Raw genomic sequence first — 19,889 nt, forward strand, 5'->3', positions numbered from 1 at the left:
TGGTACTGTCCTGCCCTGTTATCTCTCATGCACCCCTATTTTTCGGCTATGCAGGAATACACGAGTGTAACATCGATCATCGAGAGACGTGAAAACTGAGTCACCACAGCACGTGTGGTTCTCTTCAAAGTTTAATGTCCTGCGATTTGAAAATGGATGATGAGGCTGCAACTACTTCCGGAGGTCTGAAGATGGGACTTTTTTCGACTGAATCCTCGGTTCCCGATGGACTCTGGAGCAGCCTGAAACGGCTGTAACACCCCGAGGACGACATCGCGACCACCACCACCACCACCACCACCACCACCACCACCACCACCACCACCTTTGCACAGTATCAGGGGAGTCAATCGATCGAGAAACATGGCGCCTGCGCTGGCGTCGAGTTTTGAGACGGCGTCCGTCGCGGCGCCCTATACCGCTTAGTGACTCCACTCTGCACTCGGAGAGTGAGTACCGGGTGCTGGGCGGGCTGGTTAGGGTCTATCCGTTCAAAAATAGATTCCAATTCGGTCTTGAGAAAGTGCCGGTTACACTCTGCCACAGTTTATTAAATACAGTTCCGGAGTTTTCGGTGATCGAAAATCAGAGAAGACATGAGGGTGATACGAGCCAGAAGAATGCTTCCGTCAGACTCGAGTTAACGTCGCATCGTCGGATACTTGTTCACTCTGAACCCAGCCATAATTCGACTCGCCCGCATCACGACGACGAGGACGACGACGACGACGAATACGAACACAGCCAGTCTTAGAGTCGGAGCAGATCAACGTCCGCCCTGATGTCTGATCACCACCTGCAGGCATGACATGATGCCGAAGCCTATAGCCTCTACAGGAGCACCAGCATATTCGACAGTCTTCACTGCCGTGCAGGGCACCCATCAGCATCGGTAGGTTGTTGTGTGGATTTTGGATTGGATTTTCCACTGTACATCGAATGACACTCCTCTGCCTTTTTTTCCCTCGAAAATTTTATGACTCGATGTATTCTATGATCGAATTATTGTAGATGACGACGCCCCCTCCTCCCCCCTCGCCACCACCACATTCAGCTACAGATCAACTTGATCATACCGATATTCTTCTTCTCTTTGATTATTATTATACAGCTGATGATAATCGCAGATGCTGTAAAGAAATTAGTCAATAAGCAAAGGATGTTGACTACTTCCTCGACGGAGCCAAAGTCTTGTTACGTATGTTAATTGTAGATATGCCGTATCTGTGAACGAAGTACAAGGTAATTCTCGCGCGGAATTTTTATCACTGAAAATTTTCTTGCGATATTAAAACATAGCGGTTGGTGTTATTGCATAGATACGCTGTTGCGTGATTCTCTCGGTAAGTATATCGTAGTCATTGTTCTGAGATTTGTTCCGATAGTGAGAGAACACGTATGTCAGATACTTTGACGATGTCAAATTATAACGAAGGTTTGAAGTTTGGGGTAGCAAAATCCAGGGACCACTTTTCAAGTGGGAATAAATTTTTATTGGAATCAGATTTGCCAAATTTATATCGTCGATTTCGAGTTGATGCGGATGAAAAGTGTAGAGTTGAAAAACCACGGTGTACCTACATTTTGGCTGGAAGTAATTGATCGTTTTAATTAAAACTCTCTTGTGTTACGTGAGCTAGCAGTTTCCTAGAAAAATAACTTATAGAAGAAACGCGGCTTAGTAAAGAGAAAGTTTCAATAATCTATTGCCTACTTGATAGCAATGTTTCAATAACAGTTACGTTACTTTATACTCACTACTTTTCACGGACAAGAAAAAGCCGAGATAATGCTGAGGGTGCAACAGTTTCATGATCCTGTGCTCTCTGCGTTTGTAGGTATGTATAGGTACGTCATACACGATATATGCATTATTGCGATGAAGGTGTTGACACGCTGTTCTTATGACATCAATAAAATGTCATCGTCCTACGACGCAATGTTTAGATTCGGGCATCGCGTCGATAACAACATATTTTTACTCTCATTTACCGCGTCGTGTTTGAATCAAACTACGTTAGTGTGTGTGTGTGTGTCGACATAGTTTCTGCATGCAGAACTACGTCCGAAGAGCGTCGCGACACTTTGCAGAAGGTGGTTTAAGGCCGTTCGAGATTGCCTTATTTCATCAAGTCACGCGATCTGCTAGGCGATGATTTAGTTCGAGTATACATTTAACTACGATCATTTATTCGGTAGAACCGGCGTGTATCGTCGGAACGATTAGATACGCCCTCACTTTTCAAGAACACTGTAATCGACTCTCGTTCCGAGTACGAATTAGGTCGAGTTCAAATATTATACAATTTGCTCAGCCCCGCTTTTATTACACCCTCGAAATCGTCAAGAAATCGTTAAATTCCGTACGGTAGAGGACTGATCGTTCAGGATTCCGCACCAAATATCGGATTAAGCAATGTGATGACGCTTGACGTTCTAATCGCACAAGTCAAGCGGGTTTGACGTCTCTTGCAGCTCGTGTTTATCTAATCAGACCTAGTGGACGAAGGAACTAAGTTTCACACCTGTGTGATAATACGTATAACGAATAAAAGTAACGTATCTGCGTTTATGAATGCCTAGCGGTATTTTAAATTGATACAGTTCATAATATAAAAGTATAAATAAAGTTCATTGAACTTTGTGTACCGATTTTCAACCAATTGTGTCGCGATTTTTAACTGTAATTCATAGTGTGGATATAAAGAAAATTAAGTTCTAATAACAAAATGGCGAAGCACTATTCAATTATGGAACAAAACGCGGACTGTACTGGAGAACATCTCTACTGTGTCCATCTGGATATAACGATTATTATAACGCCGAATGATTCATATCGTGATATTATATGTCTCACCTATCTTCTTTGAGATGTTGTGAAAATTTTTACAACTGTAAGTAGTGTATTAAAATCCACCATGATTCGTTGTACATGTAAAGAAGTTCTCGACTATCTATCATGAATTTGAACAGCTGTGTTGATTAGATATTAAACACGACGCAAACGGTTTATAAGGTTAATTTTTTTACCGTCTTCGTGGGCCTGAAGTTTCCATTTCAAGGCTACCAGCTGGTACAGTATATTTGAATTTAAATTGATATTTGAGTAATTGAGGCCGAGTAATTTAGCGCAGTGTTATAAATGGTAATAATTATGGAGGAAAGTAAAGCAATATGAACAGAGACAGTTTCTCCCATATAAACAATTCTGCAGATGTGTTAAACTATCACTGGGTCGTCCGTTTTGCTCTAAAAACGAGTCACCCTATGTTGATCGAAATATACGTTATGGATTAATTATTATTCACATCGTTGACATGTGATTCGGAATTATGTCTTTTAGGTAATCTGATTCGTGCCAATTATTTTGAATGTAATTTGGGTGATTATAATGGTAATTAGGTTATAATAACGAATTTCCAATTATCAATTATCACTGTATTTATAATACTATAACACGGATAGATTATAAAACAGAATAATATTGAAATTACGAATAATAACCGACATCAAAAGAATATCAACCAAAACGGATTGTTCCGCGATTAAATATTCGCATAATCTAGTCTAAACGATCAGCTGATCGTCGATTTCGGCGCCATATTGCTCGGCCTGCATACCTGAATAGAAGCGCATCTTAGATGGAGTACCTAAGTAGAAAAAGGTTTGCGTCTTGGCTAAGCGTCGGTAAATATCGGTATGGGAATCTGTACCAGTGCTGTGTTTCTGGTTACTTTTGATGAATAATTTTGAAGGATTCTATGGGCCCCCTGACGTATGTTTCGCAAACCATTAACGCCCGGCAGGCAAGACTTATTGGACAGCATTTCTCAATACGTATATGGGGTGAAAATTATTCAAAAAACAGACTATGAGGCGGGTACTGTCTGTAAAAAGATGCCGAGCCGGGCTTCTTCGATTATTTATAAGAAACCAGGCTCCCCGTATTGTATTGTCGAGTATCCAGGTTACATACTTGAAGTTTTCCGTGAAGCTTTTCACTCAACGCCAGCACATAGGCAATTTGAGCTACGTGAATTTTGTATTACCAAGTATATTCGATTTCTTGAAGAAAGAGACACCCGCCAGTTGAAATTCGACTCTATAAATGGACAATTCCGCTCCGAATGAAAAGAAAGATGAACTGATTGCCGGGGTAAAGTTTAGAGTAGATATAGCTACAAGGCTTAAGAGAACTTGACGTCTTTCGGGAGTTTCTTGTGTCAGTTTTTCGCCCTTTCATCCGTTTTTCCCTCGTCACTCCTTCGACATTCTTTTTCAACTTTACACCCCCTTTGCAGTAACTTGTATATACAATACATATATACATATTATATACACTAGTACATAGAAGTTAGGAGCCGATCCGAAGTGAGAAAATTTTCTTCTCTCAGGCATTTTTCAAGGCGTGTTGAGCAAAGGCGGTAGGTGAAATTGTGTGCATAACATCCACCCCCATCTTTGTATTCCATGTACATTGATTCACGCTTCCCTTATTTTTCACCCCTGCCTGCATGCGGTTTTAAACTTGTTTACGGTTTAAATGTTTCCTCGAGGTATTTCGCTCGTCGACTTTTACAGATCTCGCCTCGCCGCGGATCTCACGCGTTTCCTTTCAAAAACGTACTCACACATAGGTGTACATACGCGTATACGTATCTGTAATACATAGGTATGTGTATAACAGGGTGCGCTTTCATCCTGCACTCACCGTTCGCGAACGCAATCGCGGGGCTCTTCAGGGGTGAATATAAAACGCAGAAAAACATGAAACGAAAGTTCATTTCCGTTTTTTTCTCACATTTTTTCAATTCAGGGATTATTATTATTATTATTAATGTTATTATTATCAAGTCAGTTCAAAGCCTTTACTTCAGGCTTTGTTGATCCTCGCACAGTATAAAGCTTCAAACTGATCCCTCGATTTCTTCAACCGAATACATTATACGTACATGCCTATATAAGTGTATTTATGGATGTAGATAGAGTAAAAATTGATCGTGAAATAGAGAGAAAAATAAATAAATAAATAAATAGAATAGAAGTGACAACGCGAATAAAATAAATATGAAATAAAAAATGAAGATTTACGTCTTCTTTGATACTTGCCACTTCAGCAAGATGAGGGGAGACATCTCCCGTTTACTGCTGACGCACTCCATTTCCGTTGTTCTTCATCGATTTAAATCATACGCCTGAGAGGAATTGTTAATTGTCACTGATCGGCGAAAGCTGCAGGTGGATGATACTCGATATAAAATACATAGCTGCTGTTTAGGAACGAAACTTTTCCAGTTCATTTACCGAGCTTTTAACTTTTAACTTTTCTCTAAAATTACGGTTTTACGTAGTACATATGTATATAGCTGAATCCAGTAACATGTAGATATATGTATATAATTTTAGCTCGACATTCTTCTCTTTCAAAACTTATTCTCCAATATATATATATATATTATTGAATAAAATTTAAGGGATAAAAATGTTCGAATTGCATCAAGGTTCTTCTTGGTGATCTTGAGCATCGACTTTATGAATAAAAAGAAAAAATTCACTATCAAATATAGGGAAAATCAGAGATTTACCTATATATAGGTATATAAGTATACATATATGTACGTGTATATTACGGAGAAAGGTGAAGATCTTGTTTATCGATCGATTCTTACGCAACAGGCAGAAAACTTTGCTACTGAGTAATTTTCTCAGATCTTGTGTGTGTGTACATAGGGTGTACATTTGTATACCTATAATATGTATATGTGTAAGAAAATCATATAGTTTCTTCTCACACATGTACCTAATACCAGCTATGTAATCGAAGTTTCGAGTTAAGTTACAACAGATGCGATCTTCAGTTATACTCATCTAGGAACATTCTCTTTATGCTCCACTTTTTCGTTTTGCATACTCACATTTTTACTCAATTGTTGTTAATCTTTGTATTTTTCTTCTCGCCACAAGGTATTAAAAACAACGCCACACCCTGTAGAAAACTGACAATTCCTGAAAAAAAAACCACCGTACTCGAGTGTCAGTGTGGAATTCTCGAATGAATTAGACATGATGCATCACGGTACGCGTGTTTCGTTTTTCCGGAACCTTGACAGAGAAATCATTCCGGACGCATGGATATGTAAGCTTTAGAAAGCCGCCGGAGGCATAACGCGTCTACTTGTACGTGTTTTCGTGTATATTCATCCCTTCCGCAACCCTTTTATGCAATATTTATGGACTCACGTATGTACGTACATACATGCAAGGCTAGGAGTACAGACATATTTAATGTTGGTATATACAGTGGTGTTACCGTCCGGAGTTTTCCAGGCTTTCGTGCTGAATAATATTAAACATGTAATTTTGCGTATATATATATACCACCCAAACTCAACCCGCGGCACTCGACTCGAGCATTTTTTTCCCGAATCCGTAATCGGATTCAAGAATTTTCTTTCCCTCTCAAAGGCGATAATTGACGGTAATCGTTGCTCAGATTGATATAAGACCATTCTTGCCATCGTTTATTTTCACGTGCAAGAACTCCCGACGGTCAGCGAGCGCTTGAAACGATTTTACTGCCGAAATTAAATCCGAGGCGGAGAAAACGGCGGCCATATTGGCTCACCAATTACCGAGCATTCGCGCTGAAAAAGCGAAGTAAACTTTAGGCGGGTCATTCCGTATCGACAGATTCTCCGAAGCGGATATATCGGAAAATTTCTACAAAATTGTGGGGTGGAGAAACTCAGTTTTCACTGTCAACGTCAGGCAGGAGCTGCAATCTCAAGAACCTTTCAATATCGTGGAAAGCTTTTCTGCACATATATATATATATATTTAACATGGCAATTAGCGTGGCAAATGTTCGTGCACATTCGAGACATTGATCGAACAGAGCGAAAATTCTTTTTCTCCGCTGATTTCCGTACGTCATTTACGCTTTTGACTCTAGCTGCAGCATTATACCTGAAACGAGTGAAACAATTATTCTTTTACATGAACGGGCTTCCTGATTCTATAAACTCGTCAAGCTCAGCGGCCCGAAAGCGGTTCAAAATTACCGAGAAAAGCAGAGGGAGGAGGATCACTTTGATATAATACCGAACTGCATGATAATTTGCGATAAACATTAATTTCCGGAGTTGCGGCCCAGTGAGCTTCTGAGCAACATAAGACAATCAATTTTGCCCCTCCTATCTTCGCGAAACTATTATTGATCTGAAACACTGCAAGCATCGTCGAAATATGGAGCCAGAAAATCCGTATAAGAAAAGGGGGGGGGGGGGGGGGGGGGCTGAAAATGGGCAAAAACGAGTCTCCGGGAAACAATCGGAAAAATGAAACGACGAGCTAAAGGCCTTGTTGTTTCTGTATCCTTTATTTTCGGCTCTGACGGTGAATGTACATTATGCTTGTCAAAAACTGACTCTGATTCATTTTTCTCGACGTTTTTCGTACAGCGTGATTAACGACATTCCCTTTGAATTTTCGAAACAATCGCGTCGTCCGTCGTTTCGTTTTATACTCTGCGAATACGCACAACTTACACGTCGTCACATCCACTTTATTGCGAACACATTAGACCAACGGGAAGTGTCCATCGCCAGCTGTGCAAACACAGAAAGGATAATGCGCACGTGTGTTGTTAAAATTTTACGAATTGAAATGCCAATTCATTTTTTCTCGTCTTTATGTATAATTTTATAAATTCTGTTTCATGTATAACAAACCATCAACACAACTCTTTACATTACAATTCATTATATTCATTTTTTTTTTTGCAAATTTGGTGAGATGTTCCAAACTAGGATATTAGAAAAATTTATCAACAAGAGTTCACCAAAAAGTTATTAAAAAATTCTTCAGATCTAAAATTATATCGGTACAAAATTGACAAATATGTGTACGAAGAATATATAAAAACCGAGAAATAATTGTTCTCAAATCAGACATCGAATGACTGTTTAATGGAATTTCGATGAAAGTATTTTTCACGTATCTACAATATAGTCGTAAACTGGGATTGCAAATTATAACAGCGTTTGAAGGCGTCAAATGTATGCCAAATGCGTAAAATACATAGCTCAGATTAACGGAAATAAAATATGTATATAATCACATTTTACCTACGTACAAAGAATCTTTTCCGGTCGTTTGATTGGTGGAAATTGTAGACTTATATATATACGTACATCGCGTTATACCTTGAGGCCGTAAATATGAAAGGTTCGGAACGAATGTATGTATATATGTATGTATGTACAACATAGGTACTTACATACTTAGCTACATAGCCATCCACCGCGTTGTTGAGGGTTTGAAAAATACGATCGTTCCATCGCTCTTCCGGGTGAAAAGCGAAAAATCACTTCAACTACGTACAACGGATAAAATACATCACACCTATGTAGAAACCGGTGATTTATTGCCGCTTATCACCTTCCAACGGCGTTTGTTTTAAAAATTTCTTCACCTCTATCCCACGTGTCGTCGTAATTGTTTAATCGCCATTTCCGTGCATGAAGCAAGGTGAAAGTTTTTGGTACCCTCAATTTTGATAATTAATTCTTTTTTATTTCCGTTCTTTCAGAATCAAATGCCGACATCTCCATGTATGACATAACTTCGAACCGGACGTCTGGAACTCTATTAGGTGAGCCAATTTCTCAATCAATAATTTGTCGTTTACCTATGATAATCCAATTATTCGGAGACGGTAAAAGCTCACACCTTTGGTAATCGTTTGATTTATATAATCGAAGCTGAAGAATATAGATATATATATATATAAAATTTCGATACATTGAACGGATTTGAAGTTATACTACACCTAGGCCGTTATCTAATCGGACATTAATTTGGTTCTCAGCTTCTAGCTACAAAAAGTGTTAAGAAAACTGGTATTAGTTATTTGCACAATTGGTGTGTTGTAGAGTGTCAGCTGAATTCACGAGCCATCCAGCCTGTAACAGTTATTCGAATACCTCTATAATTCGTGTTCAATGTTACGGAAACTCCGAAGGGTGATTTTTACTTATACTTTACGACGACGTGGCGACTTCAATTCGACGAACATATTATCGCCCGATATTACATACTCAATTGAGAACATCTGTATACAGATTACCGCCTATTTCCGGAGTCTTAAATAAAATATCGTTCTATTAAAATCCAGCCTGCGTGCAGCGAGCACGGTTATTTATTAACGAGCAGCGATCATTTGATTAGCCAGTGTCTTATTGTGCAATAATTAATGTGATTATTTACCGACAATCTGCACCACTTCCGGCAATGATTTTTCAATGCCGAATTTCGGAAATTCGGGTAAGTTAATAATATTCCAACTCGGTTTTTATTCGTATGTCAAGAATTAGAGATACTAATCAGATAAGAACATGTCGGGGCATAGGATTGTTTTTTTTTTTTTTTATTAATCAAACTGGTCATACATTTACTGTCTTTAGATACTGTAATGATTAGGTTAATATTTGGCCGAAGGAAATTTGTCGTAAAATAATAAAGTAAAACGATCACAAAGAATGTGATTGGTACTTGTGGACAATAAACAAATTTATCTCTCAAAGTCATCGATAATGTAATAACAATAATAACAATCTACTTTCACAACAGGTATAACACTTGTCGAATAACGGAAAAATGTTGTAACGTGTATCCATACATTGAAATGCATGTGTACAGTACGTAATGTCTATTAAGGGGTTCCTAGTGGCTTACTGTTTTTTTTTTTTTCACAATCAAAATTGAAACAAACTTTTTTTCCATATAAATTTTATGTGTCCGTGTTGTGACTTGCGTCTCTATAGTTCCTGGCATCTAAAAATTTATTTTAAAAGAGACTGGTTCCAATTTTAACTAAAAAAAAAAGACAGTGAGCCACTGGGAACCTATTAATGAACATTACGTAAGTAGTGTAATGATCATTAACGCCTTGGGCTTCCGACTAACTTGTTTTCGGTCGGAAACAAACTGCAAGTTCGATTCTATACAAATTATGTGACAATGCTTCGCAATCTCTTACGTTGGCTGCATCGCCAGTCATTATTGTCATGTAATATGTATATATTTGGACATTGAACAAGTTAGCCGGAAAAGGAAGTCGTTAATGAACTTGACTGTACATGCGTTACACGCAGTTACATATACTACGTTCTAAACTACTTGTTACAGTCAGGATTTCATGGAAATGTGGAAATTGGCCACTCCGGGAATCACTTCTATCCTTGCATTACCCTGTAACCGTTACCCTCTTGTCTTTCAGAGAGCCTTGGGCATGGGGACCCGGCGGGGGGGTCCCGGGGGCGGCCGGAGCGCCGGAGTCCTGAAGGAGAGGGCGAACATGTCCTTCATGTTGGTGGTGATGTTCTTCGCGGTCTTTGGCCTGATCGTTCTAACCGAGATATTTCTCATCGACGACAGGCACGGCTCGAATGTCGGAGGCACGGGAGCACTTGGCGGTCATAGAAACGGTCACAGAAACGGTCACAGGCTGGTTGCCGCCCCGGACAGACCAGATTACGAGGAGGTTGGGGTGAGTGTGATTAACGACATCAATCCCACCCTTCCTTACCAACAGGGTTAATTACTGTTACCGCTTAACGCCACAGGCACCTATGGCCCTGCCTTATACATGTATTTTTGCACTTTGTTCGTTTCTTTATTTCCTTTTCAATTTAAAAATCGCACGCAAAAGTGTACAGATCACTCAATTTAGGTAAATAGCATATTGCAGGTTTTGTTTATTCGGATATTCTGTTCGATTGATTGAACCAAAATTTTTACCATAAAAACTTATGTATTTTATTTCGAATTATACGAAATAAAAGAAGATACAAAATCAATATGGCCGCGGTGCCGATAATTTCTCTGCACTTGGGATTCAATTTTAGACGTATAATCGCTTTTATCGCTTGATAATTATCGGGCAACGTTTCATGCTGAAGAAAATGACGGCAAGAATAGATGCATAATTGTGTTGACATCGATCGAAGTCTGTAGAATTGAGAATTTAGCTCGTGAAATTCACGTTCGTGAGCCTGCGTACAGCATGATATATCTCTTTCATATATTTTCAAGATAGATTGAAGTAGGCGTAAACTGCAATGCTGCAGTTACAAATCGAGCGTCATTCAATAACGCTCGAGAAATTATCACTGCTGTGTATGAGAATTCTATTCCTAGGATGTCTAAAATAGTCGGACAAATTTCATGCCTTTTGTTCAGGATTTTGTCTTTAATTTCCCACGTGTCCAAGCTCCATCTTACACATACATAAGTATACCAGAGGTCTATAAATTTTTGAAACGAATCATTTTCCGCTTATTATCTCCCATAGCTCTTTTCCTTTTTTTCGCTTCTCTGTAAGTAGGTGTAGGTGGAGGGTAATGATAACAATTCCTCCTCGTTAGCAGTTTGCATGCTTGTATCTAGACAGCTGTATCGAACACCTTGATGTCACCGTGGTGTGAATATTATATGCACAATCATTATCGCGACACATATCTCGATATCTTGACTCAAATCCGACGAGCACAGTCTTGATCGATTCACTCTTTTCCAAACTCTTATATACAGTCTTTTACACAATCAATATACGATTAAACGCACTAATCGCAAGAGTCACTGTGAAAATTTTTCTGCAACTATTCAGCTGCTAATTCACTTTTTTTTTTAAATGACAGGCCGAAGATTACGCCGGAGTCAAGGGTGGCTTTGACGACCACGTTGGCCTCCTTGTCAAAGATACTGTGGAGGGTGGAAAACCGGTTGCATCCCTCGCCGATCCTCGCGGATTACCCAGCCTTCCTACAAACGTGGAATCCCGTCTGCCTCACCTCAATCAAAGCCTGAGACTAACCCACGCCGATTGGCTAAACGTAACAAACACCAGGTAAGCTCGCATCACGTTTGTGAAAAACGATTTTATCGGTAAACAATTTACGCCAACAACTGCTGGAAAAAGGACGGGGATGTTGTCTGACTTGAGAGAAACGCTGATCAGATAATCTGAATCGGGGGTGCAAATCGTGTTTTCGTGTATTATTGATTGCCGTCCGATTTGTGAGATATACACTCGTCGTTCACTTGATTGACAGAGCGTAATTTGAACGATTTTACTCGCTTTAGAAACACCCGCATTTCGAGGGAAAATATTTATCTCCAATTGGAATATATGTATGTACCATAATCAAACTTTCCGTCGCCGAGTGATTTATTATCTTTACAAATGATCGATTGTGTTGTGAAAATTTCACTTAGTTGGTTATCGATTTTATATCCTGGTCATAAGTTTTCCCAAGCACTGAATAATCAACGTACCTATTTACAATAATTGAATCTCTGAGCTGAAACGATTAGAAGAAAATACAAATTCAATTTAATTATGATTTCTTGTAGTCTGACGTAATTTTTACCTTGATCAAGATAAATCGCACGAAATTTATCTGATAATAATCTGGTAATAAGTGAGTGACATTTCTAATTCTTGATGGTGTAAAATTAACAGATGACAACTGAAATCCAGATCGGACATGAGAACCTGAGTTATTGGAATTTGTCACGGACTCTTTTATTCGATTATTATTAACTGCTCGCATGTTCAATTTTTTTTTAACGCAGTAAAACTCCACATTAATAGAATTTGTTCGAGAGAAATAATTGTTCGACTTCGACAAGACGAATAACGTTTCACGGTAATCTATGGTATTTTAATACCCTCTTACAGGGTCTCCGGAAGCCGGAGACTTTATCTCACGAACATACTTGATGTTGGTTGCGCATGTGGACGACGATTGTACAATACGATAACAATTCATAAATAGCGCATTGCACATCAGACTCAGAATCGGAATCAAATGATAATAACAATCGACACAACAATCCGATGATAATACATGAAACTGCTTATTGGCTGATAGCATGAGGTCTACTCTTCGCGGCTGCAGTACTCGAATAGTGTACTAAACATATGTTAGTATTATATATACATACGTATAATACAGGTACAATTCTTCAGTATTTACCTGTTTTGCAAGTATAGTTGGGTATAATTGATTGCTTATTAATTGAGTAAGGTGAAGCGATTACAATCCCGAATCGTGATACTAGGTACATCAGAACGACGTTTTTTCTTATTGACGATAACGAAAAGCCTGCAAAATACTGTAAGAATCGATCTTACAAAATTATACACTTCAGCTATCGTAGATTTTGTGAAGCAGGAGCGCTGAGCTTTGCAGCCTCGGGTCCTCAGCACTCTGCTGAGAGGATCCGCGTGTATAACAAGAACCCTCCAGCTGACGACCCTCTTGTGCGTACATTTGCATAAGTTCGCGTTATAGGGACTCGCAAGAGCCGTTTATGGAATGCTTGAAAAATTCTAAATCACGTTTACACCTTCGTCTTATGCAAATTTTCCAGCAGCATCTTCTTCCCTGCATGCGGCGTCACAATTCTCATCGTTCCCAATTTCTCTCCAACAGGTTCAAGTTCTTCGTCTATTCCGCTTACTACGATAACCGTGCGAACGGCGGTGAGGGTCCAGGATTGATCAGGGTCATCGGGGCCACCAAAACCAGGGGACCAGAGGAAGTTTGGTGTCGGTTGTGGTACAATTTGCATGCAACCGGTAACGCCACGGCATCTATTACCGTTGCTGCTAAGGTCAAGGTAATTAAAACGCCACTATACTTGTCGAGATCGAAAAGGGATCGTCATTAGTTCTTGAACTTTACTTTAGTTAAAATTTCTCCGTATAATTAATTACAGTTGTAGGATAGAAGGAACCCTTTTAGTTTTCAACCCTCCGCTGGCCAACATGGACGATATCATCCACCCTGACATTCCCACTTGTCAAGATGTCTCCGGAATTTTTGATTGTTTAACCATTTCTATGAATTAACTGATTAGAAATTTTGCAGCGTCAACTATAATTGGAATATCAAGTAGGCACCTGAAACTAATGACATGATTTTTTTGGAAGTTTTTAAAAAACCCTAAGTGGGGGAATCGTTCTTGCTGGCCGGCAACCTCAGTAAAAGAAAAAACCAAACGAGCGTTGGAGGGTTGATGATTAGTGAAATCAGTCAAGTTATTGGATATTATGATAACCTATGGCACAACTATTTATCTGATAAACCAATTCATTGTACAAACTGCAATTGTTGTCCGAATTCGCAGACAATTCGGGAGAATTGGAACCTCAAGTACAGTGCGACCTTCGTAATCTGTCCATTGCCAAAAACGCCTCCAGAAACAGCTGAGGGTCCGGTACCAAACGCAGTTCCAAATTCGGTTAGTGTTGTGTCGAGGCTGAAAGCCCCGCCAGCTCACAGGATTCTGATACAAAATCGTCCCTCTGACAGGCCGAGTAAAAAGGAGCCTCTTGCTGTCTGCGTGAAGCCGTTGCACTTCGAGTTTAACAGGGTAACTATGATAAGCGTCATGTCCAAGATTGGGTGAAAAAACTTGTAAATTGAATCGTCGAAAACAAGTTTTTAATTAAAGGAACTTAAATGACTGTAATATTCCTTGAAATAACGAGAAACCAATCGAGATAATTGAAATAATTCGAAACGTTGCTTATCACAGACATGATATCACGTCTTGGATTGAAGGCCAAATGGTTCCTATTCATCGACACCGAATGTAGCTATTGACTTCAATCACGCCGTGTACTTTGGTTGATTACCAATGTACCAAGTGATTTACGCGATTCTATCTATTCGGTAATCGCTGAAAATCAGGGGTGACATTGTATCAAATCAATGGAAATCACTTGGTACAGTTGGCAATGAACGAAAATCTCATGATAGAAGAGAAATCAATAGAAACAGCTCGATGTCATTTGAATCACTCATTTGATTACCGAGCGAATGACTCGTAATGTAAGTGTACCAGTTACTTACACCCTTAGACCAAACTATTGACCCTTTTATTTTCCAAAATTATAAAATGATGACACAAATTGTGAATTTCTTGTGGATTTAAACCAATTGCTAGAGTGTTAAACGCTACAAATTTGTTTTTTTGGTCATTTTAGAACCATGGATCAAACAGATACAGCCAAAGAAGGTCAATAACTGGTACACTTAGCTAAGCTTCTGCATATTTCTGTGGCTTTTGATCACGATTTAACCCTTCGCTGCCTGTACATACAGGTCATGCAGTTGATCGAGTTCGTAGAGCTGCACCTACTGCTAGGCGCGACTCACGTGACCCTCTACAACGACACCCTGGGTCAGGAAGCCGGCTGTGTCATCAGGGACTACGAGTCCCGCTCGGCACCCGGGAGCGATTATCCTCTGGTGACGCTACTCCCATGGCATCACCTCGACATGGTTTCTCAGCTCGAGATACGGACGGAGGGTCTGTTCGCCGCACTTAACGACTGTTTGTACCGGTCCATGTACCAATTCGAGTACGTCGCTCTTCTCGACCTCGACGAGTACGTCATTCCCAGACACAACGACACGATACCCGAACTCATAAGGTGGGTGTGGAGTTTTTTCTGGCATGGAAGGTATCCCAAGTCGATACCTCCGATTTGATTTCTTTTGTAATATGTTACAACAGACTGAAAAGCAAGCGAAACGTGTTTTTTTTTATCTGCCATTGAACGCTTTGTGGGGGTTGAAAGCACTCTCCAAGCTTAGGAATGTCAAGGGGCGATTTGGTAGTTTATTTTTTAATTGATAAAATTACATTGGATTGGTTGAAAAATAGCTTCATCTTGTGGGTTAAACAGCCGAATTGCTCCTTGACATGCCTTACTTTGAAGGGTGGTTTCATCCCCTTAAAGTGTTTAATGGCAGATGAAAAAAAATATAAGTCGCTTACTTTTTACTCTTCTATAACATACTACAAAAAAAAAAAATCAAATCGAAGATATCGACATGGGATACCTTTCTGAAGCAGAAGTTCATTTGTTACAGTCACTAGAAAATTCTAGTGAACCCAGGTGTCGTTGCAATAACGGTTCAAGTTATACTGTTGAATCAACAAGGAAGCAGCTACAAAACTCATTGCCATTTCAAACCTGTGAGAACTATTTATATATAAAAAATGAAAATAGTCAAGGACTGCATGCGGTAACCGAAGTTCGAAAATTCTCTCGTATTTTCAAATCCAAAAACGCGGATCAGACGGTTTTTACAGGATTCATGTATGTATGCACAAAATCAATTCACATCAAGGCTACTGGAAGGAAAAACAAACAGTTTTTTTTTTAAATTCACATTTTTCATAGCAATCATTTCATTCGACTCGTGTACTATAATTCCACTATGTTACCAATGGTGGTACGTAGACTTGTTAACCTATAGAATTGTTTCGCTCAGAAGACGGTTACAATAACTGACCATGGAACAGTTCAAGTTCATTGTTGAATCCCTCCTCATTTAGCCATTGAATGTGATCTTTTTTCTAAATAAAAGTCAACAAAATCAAGGACAAACAATTGGCCCGATTTCCGTGTTGCTGTAACAGCGAGCGATATAAAGTGTATCCTGTAATGACTAATGTATTGTACTATTGTGATACGAGTAAATAATAATAATACGGCGGACAAGAAAATTAAAGAAAAAGGAAAAAGACTAAGAAATAGACAAGAGAGCAAAAGAAAAAAGAAAAAAAAAGAAATAAGATAGAAAAAAACTTCACCGCCTCGACTAGCCTTGACTCTGAAGAATACGATCGTCGATTAAAGAGTCGTTCCGAGCTGTTGCGCACTGGCCTGCAGCAGCACGAGAGTACCTATATGTATGTATAATAGGTAGCTTATTTATAGTGTAAAGTATGAGAGCTAATATTGGACGACAGAGAAGCTGATCAAACAAAATTGAGCAATGAGTTGTAAATTAAATGAACGGTTGAAAAAAAGCAACGACTTATTTTCCCGTGTACGTGTGATTTAATTCTCAGGTGGTTAGACAAGAGGATCAACACCAAGTCAACCGGTGCATACTCCTTTCAAAACGCGTTCTTCTACCTGCAATGGGGCGATGACCCGAGCGTGAAGCAGAGCCAAACAGCCGAGGAAGCTGCGCTGATAACGCTGAGAAAAACGCGTCGAAAAACGAAACTCCACCCGCACAAACAGCGCTCGAAGTATATCTGCAAGCCGGAGAACATCGTCGAGGCCGGTAACCACTTTGTGTGGGAATTCGCCCCGGGACACGGGACCGTGAACGTCCCGGCCGAGGCGGCGATCCTCCACCATTACAGGGTCTGCGAATTTGGCGGCGACGACTGCGTCAAGACTCAGTCCGTCGTCGATAAAACGGCGTACAGATACGGCCAGGATCTAGCGAGGAACGTCAGGACGAGGTACGCCGAGCTCAAGGAGAAGTGCTCGCTCCCAGACCTCGAACCCGTTCCTGCAGCCCCGGCGACCCTGACCGAATCGAAACCCCAAACCTCGCCGCTGATCCAGCCCGCGAGCAGGTAGCGAAAACCCGATTTTATTTCCGAATATTACGTGAAAAATTTCCACGGGACACCGATAATCGCGAGGACGTATTTTTACAGCTATAATTACAACGTTGACAACAGTAACAATAATAACAATAATTTTTGACACCCGCCTTACATAAGAACAGTTTTTATTTGTAATATAAAATTTACCTTTTATTTTTAAAAGAATTATAATTTTTGTTTATTAACTCTTTTCAACGGCTGAATGCAAGTTATATTTATTTATTTATTTATATCTTTTATTACTTCTGTAGTTAATTACATTTTTAACCGCCCCCCTCCTTATCGATTTTCTCATCTTGAACGAAAAAAATATCCATTCCATTGGAGGTATTTATTTCAATATACACATAGGGAATTGAGATCTGTGTTTTTATGAGTGATTAACTGTTGTCAGATCCTTATTATTGTTAATTTTTATTCCGCAATCGCGCAACGTAAATCTATATAATTGGTGATAAAGACAGAAAATCAATCGATTGGTTGATTTAATCATTAGTTGATTATTTAACTAATTAATTAATTAATTATAGAGACAATTATTCAACTACATGATTACCACGTGCCATGTGTGAAGAAAAATTGAATAATAGAGTAAAAAAATTTTTACGTATGATATAATATATCATATAATATATAACACAATGTTTAAACAATATGTGCGACGTGTTCGACGAAATAATATGATATTATATAACTAAAAATAATAATGATAATAATAATAATAATAATAATAATAATAATAATAATAATAATAATGATAATTAATAATAATATGCGGTGAGATGTGTAATAAAATTGTACAATTACGCGACGATACGTTTATATTTAAAACTGAGCACCTAAACCAGGCGAAACTGAAGGTACAGAAGATGCAAAAGAAGAGATGCAAAAAGTGAAGGAACAAGAAATAACTACCGTAGACTGATGATATTTTTCTACGAAGAAAGATTATCTCGTAGGATAATTAATTGTATGTATATGTATATTTAAAAAAGGCCTTGCCTCAAATTAGTTTGAATCTGGTGCTTGTTTGCAATTTTTATAATAATATGTAATTTTATATATATTAATTTTTATTTACCGCGTGACGTATACATGTTACATTACGCATATTTATACTTGTAATTACGGGATGCAAAAAAACAAAAACAAACAAAACAAAACGTTTATCACACAGCATTGAACTTACGAGATTTGAACGTCTTTCGAACTGATAACGCAAGTCAATCGAACACTCGTGAAAACCAAAGATCGCAATAGCACTGTAAACAGGAAAATAAAAAACAAATTCCTGCACATCTGTACAAGAATTCTAGCCTAATGAAAAAAAAAAGGAAACGATTATAGCCTAATTCCGGTCTAAGTGCACAAATTTGTGTGTGTACGTGCAAGCAGAGTAAAGTGATCATTTTATTTGTAGCTGAAAAATAGGGGGACGAATGTAAATTATTACATGTTTATAAGTAAAGCCAATACGAAGTAAGCCACACAGACGCATATCTACATAACATGGAAAATTGAGAACATACATCATTAAATTAAATAGTTAGTAAAGAAAAATTTCAACTGTTTTTTCCTAATTATTTAATAATTCAAATCAATAATACGTATTATTATGTATAATATTTGTTAGTGAATGGTTGAAAAATTTACTTCTTCTCTACCAGGCACACATTTCGAGGTTTGCCTTATGTTACCAACGATTGTTGCTTAACAAGAGAAAAAGTAATGACGAATGTTTAGGTGAGAAAAAAAATTCCGATGACGAGATAATTATTATTATATTATATGTAATATAATAATAATAGTAATAATAACAACAACAACAACAACAACAATAACTCGGGATATTGTTTTTCTAGTTCTTAGGACAACCGGTTGTATAAATATAATACATCTTTAAACTTGTACAATTTATTTTTGTGTGATTTTAGTCTTATCATAATACTATGTAAACATATTAATTACACAATAATCAATATTACATATATATGTATACATCTAGGCAGGTGTATACATATATTTATATATTATTATTACACAATACAACGTATAAGTCGAATCTACGAATAAAATATTTTTATTTTTCTTTATCGAAAGTAACGTTAATCCGTTTCGCGTGTAAAATAAGCACAGGACACAGGTACGTAAGTTTACGCACACAACTGAGGCACGATTACAAATTATGTGTGTAACAATGAAAAAAACATTCGTAACATTGTATTCTATCAGCTAGGAATGCATTTTTGCGATAGTGTCAATGCCGAAGGGTACTTATATCGAAAAATAAATCAGTATACTACGATAAGTCGTTTATATTATTTAGATCCAATTTTTTTAAATTCACTTCGGTTGTGTTAGCTTCAGGTCAGGCCTGTATGATAGAAAATTCGCTG

General features: G+C 38.4%; 1 protein-coding gene across 5 annotated transcripts; it reads left to right on the plus strand.

Annotated features, from left to right (window-relative positions):
• The first annotated feature begins 368 nt into the window (after positions 1-368).
• On the plus strand, positions 369-17,567 carry LOC124404340. 5 transcript variants are annotated; one of them, XM_046878396.1, is made up of 8 exons: positions 369-892; positions 8,591-8,653; positions 10,280-10,549; positions 11,700-11,908; positions 13,500-13,686; positions 14,197-14,442; positions 15,177-15,508; positions 16,939-17,567. In XM_046878396.1, the coding sequence occupies exons 3-8, from the start codon at positions 10,292-10,294 to the stop codon at positions 17,462-17,464; spliced, it is 1,758 nt and encodes a 585-aa protein (XP_046734352.1). In that variant the 5' UTR covers positions 369-892; positions 8,591-8,653; positions 10,280-10,291; the 3' UTR covers positions 17,465-17,567. The 5 variants fall into 5 exon arrangements, with proteins under 5 accessions (XP_046734352.1, XP_046734353.1, XP_046734355.1 ...); XM_046878397.1 differs by lacking the exon at positions 369-892 and adding an exon at positions 1,899-2,094; XM_046878399.1 differs by lacking the exon at positions 369-892 and adding an exon at positions 7,377-7,395.
• The last annotated feature ends 2,322 nt before the right edge of the window (positions 17,568-19,889 follow it).

The sequence above is a fragment of the Diprion similis genome, chromosome 3, assembly GCF_021155765.1.
Source record: "Diprion similis isolate iyDipSimi1 chromosome 3, iyDipSimi1.1, whole genome shotgun sequence".
Lineage (NCBI taxonomy): Eukaryota > Metazoa > Arthropoda > Insecta > Hymenoptera > Diprionidae > Diprion > Diprion similis.